Raw genomic sequence first — 12,263 nt, 5'->3', positions numbered from 1 at the left:
AAACCTTGTTTAAAGGCCAACTCTGGCAATTTACAGCAATACACTACTTCCATAAAGTAGAGGGAATCTGATAGAGGGCCTGATACTTTAACCCTAGCTCAAGCTCCAACATCACTTCACTCATTTCCCATAATGCAACCAATAGCAACTTGTGATGCTCTTTATGCTTTGGAAAACTCTTTCAAACTCTAAACCTCACATTTGTAATACAGGCTTTCTGTTTGTAGCCTACAAAACAATTCCCAGATTACCCTGATGACATCACTATGACATCATCAGGGTTATTTTCTCAAACTTTAGACAGCTCTCTCCAGAGCCACATAAGGCATTATACAACCATGTTCAGAGGCTAAGTGACAAGTAAACCACCCATTATGTTTAAAAGAAAAACCACACCCAATCAGCAATATTTATAAAAATATATTTCACAAAGTAGGAAACAATACAGGGTATCTTAGATTACAGTACAGGGAGTAAATAATTGAACATACACATTTATAAGCATTAAAGCACAGTACAAAATATGATCTGCATGTAGGACTATTCCATATATATTGTTTAGTCTACCGAGAACTGCCATAATACTGTATCAGTACAAACTGAGTATGCACGCAGCTGTAGTGCCATTGAAATTCTCATTATGTGCAAGAGCTAACGTGCAGAGACAAACCTACCACCTCATTGAAAGCTAATGACATTAGCAGTAACTCTATGTACAGTACAAGTCTTTTTTATTGATATCATACAGTGTAAGCACAATATGCACATGGTCTGGATTTGTGTTTTAATTTTTCTTGGGCTAATGCAATCTGTGTTTCCTAAATGAGATTTGATGTTTGGAGAGAGTCACATATACTCAGGTATCAATTGGACTATTGTGCTCAGACGCTCACTGGCTGTATCTCGGAATATATTATGAGATATATTTTACACAGAATTAGCATGTGTCAGAAAGGTCCCATTCCTGCAGTCCCAATTAATTAGATCATCTGTATTGTTATAGTAACTTAGAGCTCTTGTTTGCTTGCTTACATCTAGTCTATATTATCAACTGCAATAAATTCATGATATGGTTTGGCTGTTATGAAATAGTGTTCAAGTGGTTGAAAAAACAGCTGAATGTGAAATAATCTAAACACACTCACTTCAAATTGTCAGCACAGAAAAAATGATTCTAAGAACAGAAATACAAAACTCAGAACAATAATGAAGAATCAACACATCTCTTGTCAAAAAACAGTAGATTACAATTGTATTTAATGTTGCTTCTGTAAAAAGAAGGCCTCAGAGTTTCTACATTTCTCTTTTTTGTCTTCACATCAGTCTTTAATAGGCTAGTAACACTTTAACCTTTAGCGTGTAAATACAAAGAGTTGTATAAAGCAAGCCTTTCTGGGCTTTAGATAGTTTATAAATGTGGCCACCAGAGAACATATCAAATTATAACAAATTCACCTTAAAGCCAATACTGGTTTGTCTTTTTGCCTTTTTCAAATCATACATACATTCATCATTGTAATGTAGACCATATATTGCTTTTTCATTGTCATTGTCATTTTGATTCAGATCACCGATCAGCTGGGTGACTTAGAGCGACATGAAACAAGAGCCCCTCTGCAGCTTCTGAGGTCCAGCTTGCTGTCCATGGAGCATGAAGTGTCCGCTCAAGCTTCAGAGAACCCAACGATATCCGTTATTCTGTTTCATCAGGCAACCACCAGCAATCCCAGGGTTTTTCTGCTACTGGCAGTCACAGCAAATGACTAACACCCAAAATACTGCTAGACACTCCACAACGGAATCTAAGTTACACTCCACAAGAATCATAGATCTCCTAATAAAGACATTGTTTGGCTCAACAATTACAATGCGCTTGACGTAGTGGATGACGACTGCTATACCTCACTCTAAGAAGAATACAAAAAGGTGGCCTCCCTTGTTAACTGTTTTTTTCTTTTTAAACACCTGTTTCTAAAAGCCAGCAAACCCCCTAGCGTTTAATACACAAGTATGTGGACAGAAAAGAAATCTGAAAGGTCTTTTTTCTAACAAAGCAAAGGTCAGGTCTCACGGTCGCTCTCACCCACAGAGTAGAGCTCCCCAAGTCTTCTGAAGCGTGGGCCCCACTCTCTGAGATAGTCATAGTTCTGGTCCGAGTCTGACGACGCCGTCTCAAGTGAGCTGAGGGAGCCAGCAATGGATCCTCGACCCTCGTATCCATAGATCTGGATGGAGTCGTAAGGCGGTGCTGTGGGATCATTGTCTGCCTCATGGAGTCGTACATTGATGAATTCGTCCACATCCACACCGTTTGGGCCAGAGTGCTGGCCCGCCCTGGGCATAAACTGCAAATCGGGCTTAATGTCCTTGCGCGGTAGATAACCGTTGATGCCATCCGGGTTCTGCAGTGTTGCGATGTCGAAAGCCTCCGTGTCCTCCTCTCCACCTCCTTCGTCATCGTAACGTATAATATTCTCCCTTACATCTTCATCGTCCTTTATAATTAGAGGCTCATTCTTGTGTCTCCTCAGGGTCACAAATAGTACTACTATTACTGTCAGAAAGACGGATGAAAGAAAGGAAGAAAGAAAGAAAAAGTCTAGGTCAAGCTTTGACACAGGCAGATTATGAAAGTGTTCATCTAAATCTGTTTATGCTTAAACAACTTTATGGTAATAATGTGATAATGCAAAACAAAGAAATACCTCACCTAACAGCAGTATAATGCAGGCCAGGATGGCAATAAGAGCTCCCATACTAAGGCCGATAGGTAAGACGTAGGCCTCCACGTTGCAGGACTGGACAATACCATCCTTACTGCATCCACAGACTCGGATGGTCAAGGTGTTGGTGCTGCTCATCGGTGGATTCCCATTGTCCGTCACAATGATTGGCAGGAAGTACATCTCCTGTTTCTGTCGCCGGAAGGTATCATGCTTGGCCAAAACACTGATTGAATTGTCTGTCAGAGAGAGGTAAAGCCAGATATGAGGATGTGTGAAAAAGCCATTATTATTCATGGTAGCAACAAACTGAAGTTCTATTATTAAATTGTGTGAAGATCAGTACAGCATGAGGGTAAACTAATTTCATATCATTCGTCACTAGGATTTCTAGCACTCTCGCATTCCAATGTCGTGGATGCATTTCAGACACCTTCCTTTTTCTCGACAGTCCAATTTGGGAATTCTGAAGCAAGGCGAGCCCGAGTTTGCTAGTCCCCTTTGAAAGCTGAGGATATGAAGGGACCACGGCAGGCGACACTGACTTAGAAGATGGCACATGTCGACCCAGAAAGGTGCCAGCTGCTCTTTGATGACACTTCTGTGTCATCAAAGCTGTCTGCTCATTAGCTGGCTCTCCTTACGCTGCTCACATTATCAAACACTCACATTCCCATAAGAATCTTCTCCTGCTGATCTTAAGGAAAACATACAAGATTTCTGATAGTCTAACCTTTGTCTCTCCGGTTGAGGGTGCACTGAAGAGGGAGGGAAAATAGATTTGATAGAGAGACGCGCCATGTTGAAACATCCGCATTGACAGAGCAAACTTAATCAAAACATGTGATGCTTCATGATAGAATTATTTGCTTTGCACAGTCTGTAATTCATGTGAACATATGCTCAGATTTATTTTCTCATGAATGCTGCCACAAAGTGGTACGCTCTGCTTTGTGAGTACCAACCTGTCCTTTTTCATTTGGATCATTCAGCAGTGCATAGTGAGTGTGCAAGTATCCACTACTGTAGTAAACCATCAGGGCTTGTCCTCGTATACAGGTCATTTTCTTTTTAAACTATTGATGGTAAAAATAGAAGTAAACATTTCCTGCCCGTCAGCCCATCCGCAGAAAGTCTGCTATTCAGAGAGAGGTGTGCAGATAACCTTCAAACACATTGAACTTACTGGAGTTACAAGAATGCTCTTTTTATTATCATTTATATATTAGGGAATATTAATCTTTGTCATCTAGTGACTGATGGATTCTGATGAGGAAAAAACTGCGTATATTAAAATATTAATTGTCACCATAACAAAAGCAAAGGCTAATTTGAATAATTTTCTCGCTATAAATAACTTAATATGTGGGAAGTTCTAAATGACGGCAGTGACAGCCGAAGTGACACTAACAGTCTGAAAAACTTTCTGCACTTTTGAAGTCTCTTAAGATTATGTGAGCAACTACACTCAGCACATGCATGAATGCCAAATCAGTAGGACTTAAATACTAATATAATACCCAAGGACGGGCAGAGGCAGAAGCAAAAATTGTATCTGATTTATTTTCCCTGCACACTAATTGTATGGATTGTTTTGTCAATAATTGGTTCTTTCTTAGTTATTATTAACACAAGTAAAGTGTACGCTAATAATATTGCATTCAGACTGAGCTTTAAGTCCAACTGAAATTAATTATTTTTTACAAATCATTGTCTAAATTATTTTTTAGATTGTTAATATTTGTTTTACTGTGTTGCTGAAAGAAAAAAAAAAAAGATTTTTAGAGATACACAAAAAATTACTCTTAGCCTCCAAGCCTCTTAGTAGATGGACAGGGAGATTGACAACTGGTCCAACAGACACAATAAAAGCAAACCTGCAATAGAACATGTATTTTACGAGCTACAAAGCCACAGCCGGTTTTACTTTTTGTGTTTTGTCACGGCTGTTGACTGGCTTCTGTCACTGTCAACCAATAATTGAACTATGACTCATAGTTCCCTATCCTATTGTAATAAGTTTCAAATGCAATAATTCAATCAGCTATACAAAAAATATATAATCTCTCCACGTAGATAGTGTGCGTAGTACAGTGGCGCGGTCATATAACATATATATTTATTTATCAGTGGCCATAAGCTGCACACAACACACAGTTAGGCTGTAGGTTCAAAGTATATTGAATTGTGCAAGTTTCTTAACACAATTCAAGTAAAAATTGTTTCTATCATTATCTATCGGCCATCATTCTTGGCAGCGTGGATAATGTATGTTGTCTCAATGGCATACTCGGCTCTGTTGCGAGCCCGCCTGCTGAACAGTTGTCGGAGTGCTTGTGATCTTGTATACAGCTGGTCAGAACCTTAGCCATCTTCCTCAGTGTGTGCAGCCTCTAACCTCTTCACTGTAGAATCCCTACAATTAGACCCATCATCGCAAACAAAAACAGCCCACTGAGGCTCACAGGAGCCTGACGCTCTTCACTCAAGTGTCTCCCACAGCTGCCGATTCAGATAGAAATAGTCACTGAAGTGTTGGGGGATATGGAGAGATGGGCTTCTTGTCTCTGTTCGGAATTAGCAATACCATAGACAAGTGGTTGGTGCAGTATGTAATATATATAGAGCTGAACCACCACATATTTTTACTGTGGTTTCAGGCAAGTGAGAAAAATGTGTTTTTTGGACTAACGCAGAGCTGTGTTAATAGTGGGGGTTTTATCTCTTACATCATCTTAAGAAACTATTAAATGTCTTCTCAACAAAAGGGCAGGGTTCAGGAACCTGGATGTTTTATACACTTTGAGGTTCATCCACACCTAAGACTAAGTATTTTAAAATAATTTTCTTTGTTTTTTGACTTTCTATTTTCTAACAGGATCTTTGCATGTCATTCTATGCCTTTCCTGTCAAAATAAGTATATACATATATTTAGCCAAGGCATTGTTTGCATTGCCTGTGATTATGACTCATGTTCTTGGTTGCTAATGTACCTGTTTCAAAGGGTTTTTTTTATTTGTCAAAAAAGTGGCTAGCCCATTTGATGACCTGATTTTTATGGACTCTTGCAGTAAGTTAGCCCGCAGCCTCTCCGTCGAAACAGAAGGCTAGTACCATATGAATATTATCTGCCCCAAGCTGAAAACATTACACAATGTCATAATGAACACAGCCTGTTCAGAGCCAGTTATGGAGGAGAGGCAGGAGAAGAGGAATGGAATAAAGACAGAGCAAAAACCAAATAAACCAATCAGAGTATTTAGCAAATAAATGTAGTACCATCTGCCACACTGCAACAGCTCAAGGAAGCAAGTCACCCTACATTGAGCTGCAAGACTACCAGGAAAAGCCATTTGGATCCCATTCATTTAGTTTCCCTCAAAACGCACTGGGGAGTAAAAAGAAGCTGGTGTCCAGACAATTTCACATCTGCTAATTGTGAGCTACACTGATCCACCAGATTTCATCTCGAGTACGGCTAACACGCCACGGGTTAGAGATTAGACTAGAAAGCCATTAGAGAAATTCAGAGAAACTTCACTCATTCTGCCACAAAAGAGTTATCTGCGATTTCCTTTGTTGCTCACCTTGGTTGTTTTTGATGGTGAAATTGGGGTTGTTGAGCATCTCCGGGACTAGACGATAGTCAAAGTAGTGGCCCTGGATTGGGTCGTCTTTGTCCACCGCGCTGACAGTCTGGATCACCTGTGTTGAAAACAGAGCGACAAGAAGTTAATACAAAGGAGGGCTGGAAGTCATTAGAGGAGGCATCCTATTCATTACTCTGTTTTTGCTACCACAGATTGCCTCAGTCTAATACTGGCTGTATCACACCTGATGAAATATATGCCCTATTCATTCCTGGAGTTTGAGATTATTATCAATGAGGTCCTGTCTAGTCTGGCACACTTTCAGGCTCCTGGCTCTATCTGATAATCTGTCATCATAGGTCTTATCGTGCTGTATGTCTTTATGATTGATTGGAAATTAGAATTCAGAATTTCTTTCTTTTTTTTTACCCTTCCTTCCAATAAAGCTTCCTATTGTACGTACACTTGTCCCTTGAATGAGGTCGATTGATGAGAAGGAGAATGCTAAGTACTTATCCAGATTTTTTGGCTGTGGGAAGCATTGTGCCATCTGGAGGAGGACATGAAAGACAGTCTTGAATTATGATCCACTCTGATCAATCCTGACCGCTCTTATCCCCCCTTTGCTTCGCACACACTATGTCAAGGGAGGACTGTTGTGGGGAAAAAAGGGACTGTACTCCCACCTCTGTAGTTTCCCAGTGAAATAAATAGGCTATAACTCACTGTGGCCAATCATTACAGGGGAGGAGTGAAAGACAGAAAGAAAAGGAGAGAGAGAAAGATAGATCAGTGGTTTGATGAATGAGCCACTTCTTTCCTTACCTGTCCAGGTTTCCCATTTTCACACAGAAAGGCCTCGTATTCGGTGGCAAATTCGGGGGCATTGTCATTAATGTCCATTACTCTGATGGCCACGATTGCCCTCGATATCTGGCTGTGGTTTCCTAATATACAGTGGGAAATAGGGGAAAGGAGATAGATATATATAGATAGATAGATAGATAGATAGATAGATAGATAGATAGATAGATAGATAGATAGATAGATAGATAGATAGAAATATAGAGAGATAGAGAGATAGAAAGATGGATAGATAGATAGAAATATAGAGAGATAGAGAGATAGAAAGATAGAGATATAGAGAGATAGATAGATGGATAGAAAGATAGAGATATAGAGAGATAGATAGGTAGAGGAGATAAACAAGAAAAGACAATGAGCAAAATATAAAACCTGAAGCAAAAACAAGGTTACACATCCCAGGTAAATTCTGTGACCTAGTTTTAATTTCCTTTATTTTCCATCTTTATTTTTCCCTTCATTTCCTGAGCTGATGGGAGGACAGATGATAAGCCACATCAATCTACATTTCAGCTGGTATCAGCGATGCAAAACAGGATCCTAGGCGACAGAAAAGAAAGAAGAAATTCCCATTCAAAGAGCTTTTGAAAATCCCCTGTACACTGTAATGTTTAAAACATGAGGGTTAAAACATGCATATTAATGAGTCATTGGTTACTGAAGTCTAAAAAGACAATAAAAGGCAGTTTAATTAGATTAGATTTTGATTGGAATTATTCATCACTGGTAATTGACAGTCCCTTTCGAGAGTCACCGTAAATGGTTGTATTTATTAATCAGCAGTGCAGATGCCAACTTTTAAAGCAATTATGTATTAATGTGGCCCCAAGAGGGTTTTACCACTTTGGCCAATGACACTTTTGTGTTTTAATTTTCTCTGTTGTGTATGTATTTGGTTTCCTGAAGCTAACCCCTACTGTCACCTTAAAAGAAGAATGAATGGCAAGTGCAGTCTTCATGGTTTGGATAAACCTAAGATTTCCTGAGCAGTCAGGTTTTCTGCTGACAGCAAGTCAAGACTTTTAAATCAGTAATGTGGACAATGTCAACTATTAAAATATGTGGCTTAAAACTGGTTTTAAAGCAATACTATGTTTTGCTGAACAGCGAGCACTGTAATTACAAAATAATAGCAAATTGGATTTGCCTTCATTTCCCAAAGATTCTCTACGACACCATCAGAAATGAAAGCATCGTTAGCATTTTCTAACATTAGCTTACGTTAGCTATCATAAGGTAAAAAGATTATATAATCTCGATTTAACTGCTACTTTTACAGACACATATTTGTGTTTTTTGTCTTTATTCTAAAGTATTTAAAATAAAACCTAAACATAGAGCAGTGGACAGAAGGCCCTAGAAAATCAAGGCCACCTGATGGGCCAAGAGATGAGTTGAAAAAGAGGTAAGCAGTGAGGAGAGTGGCGATTGACAGTCTGATAGACGGTGATAGATGGATTAGGGCAGAGGGAGAGAGGGAGACAGAACCCTCTCCTCCCATACAAAAGTGACTTTCCCCCAGCAGCAGACAGGGAATAGAGTCTGATTAGTCAGATGTCAACTGGTGCGAGGCGGCGGAACGCGCCTCCGTTTGGGTCGCAAATGGCATCGGGATAGAACTGGGAACACATCTATTCCTCTTCACGCCAGAGAAGACACAGACTTCCCTCCCATCCGTGAAGAATAGCAAAACTGCCATATTTATTTTGGCAAATTCCTATTAGGTGTTCTCAGAGATGCCACTATCTCAAGCCACAGTTACTTTGCCAAGAGGCATGAAAACACGCTTTAAATGTATGGGTGCAAGAAATGACAAGGCAACCGGCTTATCAAATGAGACACATTCAATTCCTCCAACGGGCTGCTACGATGGTGGGATTTGTCTGTGCTGCACGGCCAAAACATTATGACAGGGGTTGGGCTTTCATTTATTCTGACAATTAATGTTTGTTTCCTTTGATTAAGGAAAGAAAGGGACACATAGAGGATGAGACAGAGAGAGAAGGAGAGGGGGAGATAGAGCGGAAGAGGACAGGGGGAAAAAAAGTTACAAGCTGTGTAAATTTCTATTCCAATAGCTTTAAGGGGTACATTAAGCTTTATCACAACATACAGCCCCCCTGAAACAATCTGTATGCAAATAAAGCCTTACATATGGTTTGAGCTGTTTGTAGCTCTGCCGGCAGGATTTTCTACGTAGTCAGTGAGTTTTGCGGTTCGCAGATGTTCTTTAATCTGTAATGGATGCTGGCGTTGGAGCAATCCACTCCAGAGTATATCTTTAAAACAGTTTATTTCATACGTCTTAATGTTCTTGCACTTCCACAAATTGACTACTGAGCTGTTTAATTCAATCAAAACTCAGCAAATTAACGTATTTAATGCCTCTGTGGATTCAAATTCTAATTGTTTGTGCCATACTCTCGGAGCGATTAAAAACGCTGGTTTACAAAGCACTATATTGTTGAGCAGAGGATTGTGAGTAGCAGGTCAGTGATTCCTTTGACTGAGGCAACCCATGAAATCGCTCAGAAGAAGGAGATATCGTACGTGTCTTCCTGCAATTATCAGTTTTTAAAACTGCGTGCCAATACATGTCTAATAGTATGTTGATTTTCAGAAATAGGGCAATACAATTCATGAGGAAAGATGTCCCCGGCAGGGGAGAGCAGAGTCAGGGGAGGTTACTTACTGACTTCTGTGGCAGGTTACTGTGATGTTGTGCCACATGTCCGTCTCCCGGTCTAGCGGTTTGGCCAGTGTGATCTTCCCGTCATCCACATTGATGTTGAACTGCCTCTCCAGGTCCGTGTGCCGATCGATGAAGTATCTGCAAAGACAATCGATCATCAGAAAACCACTAATGCAGTCTCTTTTGCAATCCTTTGGGGGTTGTGGTGCTCATGGTCTTATCCATCAAGAGATACCTGTAGATGAAGGGTATTCAATTAAAATGTAAGAGGTACAGTTACTAAAATGTCCTCCCATCAAAGATCCGAACCTAATGTCTAAAATGCATCCTACCCCTAGGCCTGCTAAACTAAATCAACTACTCCATATCATTAACAATTATATAACAATTTTTGTTATACATTTTATTTTCAAAGTAGGATACTTTTAACATACAGACACATTAAACTTGAATGGCGCTATTTACCATGAATACATCTTTTGGATCAAATAAATAAGTATACCTTTATTAAAAATAAAAATAGAGCTTTGAGCAGCCCATTTACTTAGTTTTTTGTTTTTATTTATTTACTTTACTTCCTTTCCTAGAGAGAAAAATCAGCCTGTGACTGCCCAGCCAGTAGTATGAATCTGAGCTTGCAATTAGTTAGTGCCATTCTTATGTACATGAGCAACTGCTCAATGGTGAGCCTGGTACTTTATTTCAATAATGTTCATATCGGAGAAAGCTGACTCTCAGCTGTAAGTCAATCAGTCAAGGTGTATATTACTACTTTGATTAGAAGCATAGACTATGTATAAGAAGGAGACATAGTTACTGTGACATCACAAATTGATTTGTGGACGAGTGTATTAAAGTTTTGCGTTTTACATTTTGTTTGCCATTTTGTTTTTTTGCAAATGGATGGAGCTTAGTACAACCGAACGCTGAACTGAAAACGCACTGTGAAAGGGTTAAAGTTTTAGGATTTAAACACGGACAACACCCAAACTGGACAACGTTGTGAAGGCAACCTGTCAATCACAAGGTAGCCCCGCCCTAAAGCACACCCTCATTTATCGTCTATTTTATTCTAAATGGGACCATCATTTACAAAGTGAACATCATGTTGTTTTGAAGAAGACTTAAGAGACGATAAACTCATCAGGAAAATGTTTAATGAGATAATAAATCAAGTGAGAAGTAGGGTCATTTTTTTATAGACTTCTATACACTCACACTACTTTTTGCAACCAGTGGAGTCGCCCCCTGCTGGATATTAGAGAGAAGGGTCAAGGTCAGTTGCTTCCTGCACCATGCTGTCATCTCTTTCCACCTTCTCTTACGTTGTGGTTCTCTCTATCAAACTGTCTACGCACGGTAAACAATTGATTAGCTTGGTTCAGTTATGTAAACCGTTGCCGTATTATCTAGATTAGCTGCGCCCGTGGTCTATGGGTTAGGGTTCGTTCAGTACCGTGGTCGGCCATTTGGACCGTAGATTAATTTACAGAAACGAAAAGTAAGAAATCAATAATTATCTAAGGAATAATTACAGACTTCACATGAGCAACAGGGAGCATTAAAGCCTAATAAGGTCAGAGAAACCCTCCCCCCGATCAAAGCGACACCTCCCTCCTGCAAACCATTAGTATGTGTCATGTCAGGGTAAGAGATGGGGTGTTGTTAACCCTGTTTAGAATCTGTCGACACTCAATGGGCCCCAAAGGCTTTGCATTAATGAGTTAGGACAGCATTGTGTCACACATGAGCCTTAACAACAGAGGGAGGGGGGTAATGGAGATGAACCAATGACCGGTCTGTTTTGTGTGACCTTGTTTGATCTAATGCTAAATTAATTTGTTTGCTTTTCAAATCACTAGCTACGTTTAGGTCATTAAGCAACACAAGGTAAACATAGAAAGCAGTACACTTTTAAAATGAAGCAAAAACGGTTTCAAATTATTTATTTGTAAAGCATTCCTTTTTCTTGATTCTGTTCCTCTGTGACCCTCCCTGTGACACACTGACTCTTTGAGACGTGTACAGTGTGAAGAATACAGTGGCAGTGGCATAAAAAACTCCCCAGAAAAAAAACCCCCAGCAGCGTGTATGAAATTGGAATGCACATAAAAGAGAATTTTCCGATGCCACTTGAAGCTGTGAAATTGCTCCTTCATGTCGCAGTGCGCGCAGAGCCAAATTCTTGGGACGAGCCCACACAAAACTGACTAAAAAAAGAATCTGTCATTATGGGTCATCTTTCCTTTCATTTGCCATTATGCGTGACTGTCATAAACATCCTACTCACCTAAAACACTAGGCTGTGTGAGCTAATTACATTGCGTGCCGTTCAAGTGTTTCCATACCTCCAGGACAAAATGTCTCTGTTCCTTTCTCTCTCACATCTTCCC

At 39.8% G+C, this 12,263-nt stretch overlaps 1 protein-coding gene across 1 annotated transcript in view; it reads right to left on the bottom strand.

Annotated features, from left to right (window-relative positions):
- Window positions 1-405: 405 nt before the first annotated feature.
- The window catches only part of cdh8 (cadherin 8), a 95,636-nt gene continuing 83,778 nt past the window's right edge, over window positions 406-12,263 (bottom strand). The window contains 6 exon segments of the mRNA XM_029461690.1: window positions 406-2,554; window positions 2,711-2,962; window positions 6,312-6,429; window positions 7,140-7,261; window positions 9,871-9,883; window positions 9,885-10,008. Coding sequence (XP_029317550.1) covers window positions 2,061-2,554; window positions 2,711-2,962; window positions 6,312-6,429; window positions 7,140-7,261; window positions 9,871-9,883; window positions 9,885-10,008 — 1,123 coding nt within the window. The 3' untranslated portion in view covers window positions 406-2,060.

This window comes from Cottoperca gobio, chromosome 3, assembly GCF_900634415.1.
Source record: "Cottoperca gobio chromosome 3, fCotGob3.1, whole genome shotgun sequence".
In the NCBI taxonomy this organism is placed as follows: domain Eukaryota; kingdom Metazoa; phylum Chordata; class Actinopteri; order Perciformes; family Bovichtidae; genus Cottoperca; species Cottoperca gobio.
The sequence above is the reverse complement of the archived record's forward strand: the minus strand, read 5'-3'. Positions and strand labels throughout refer to the sequence as shown.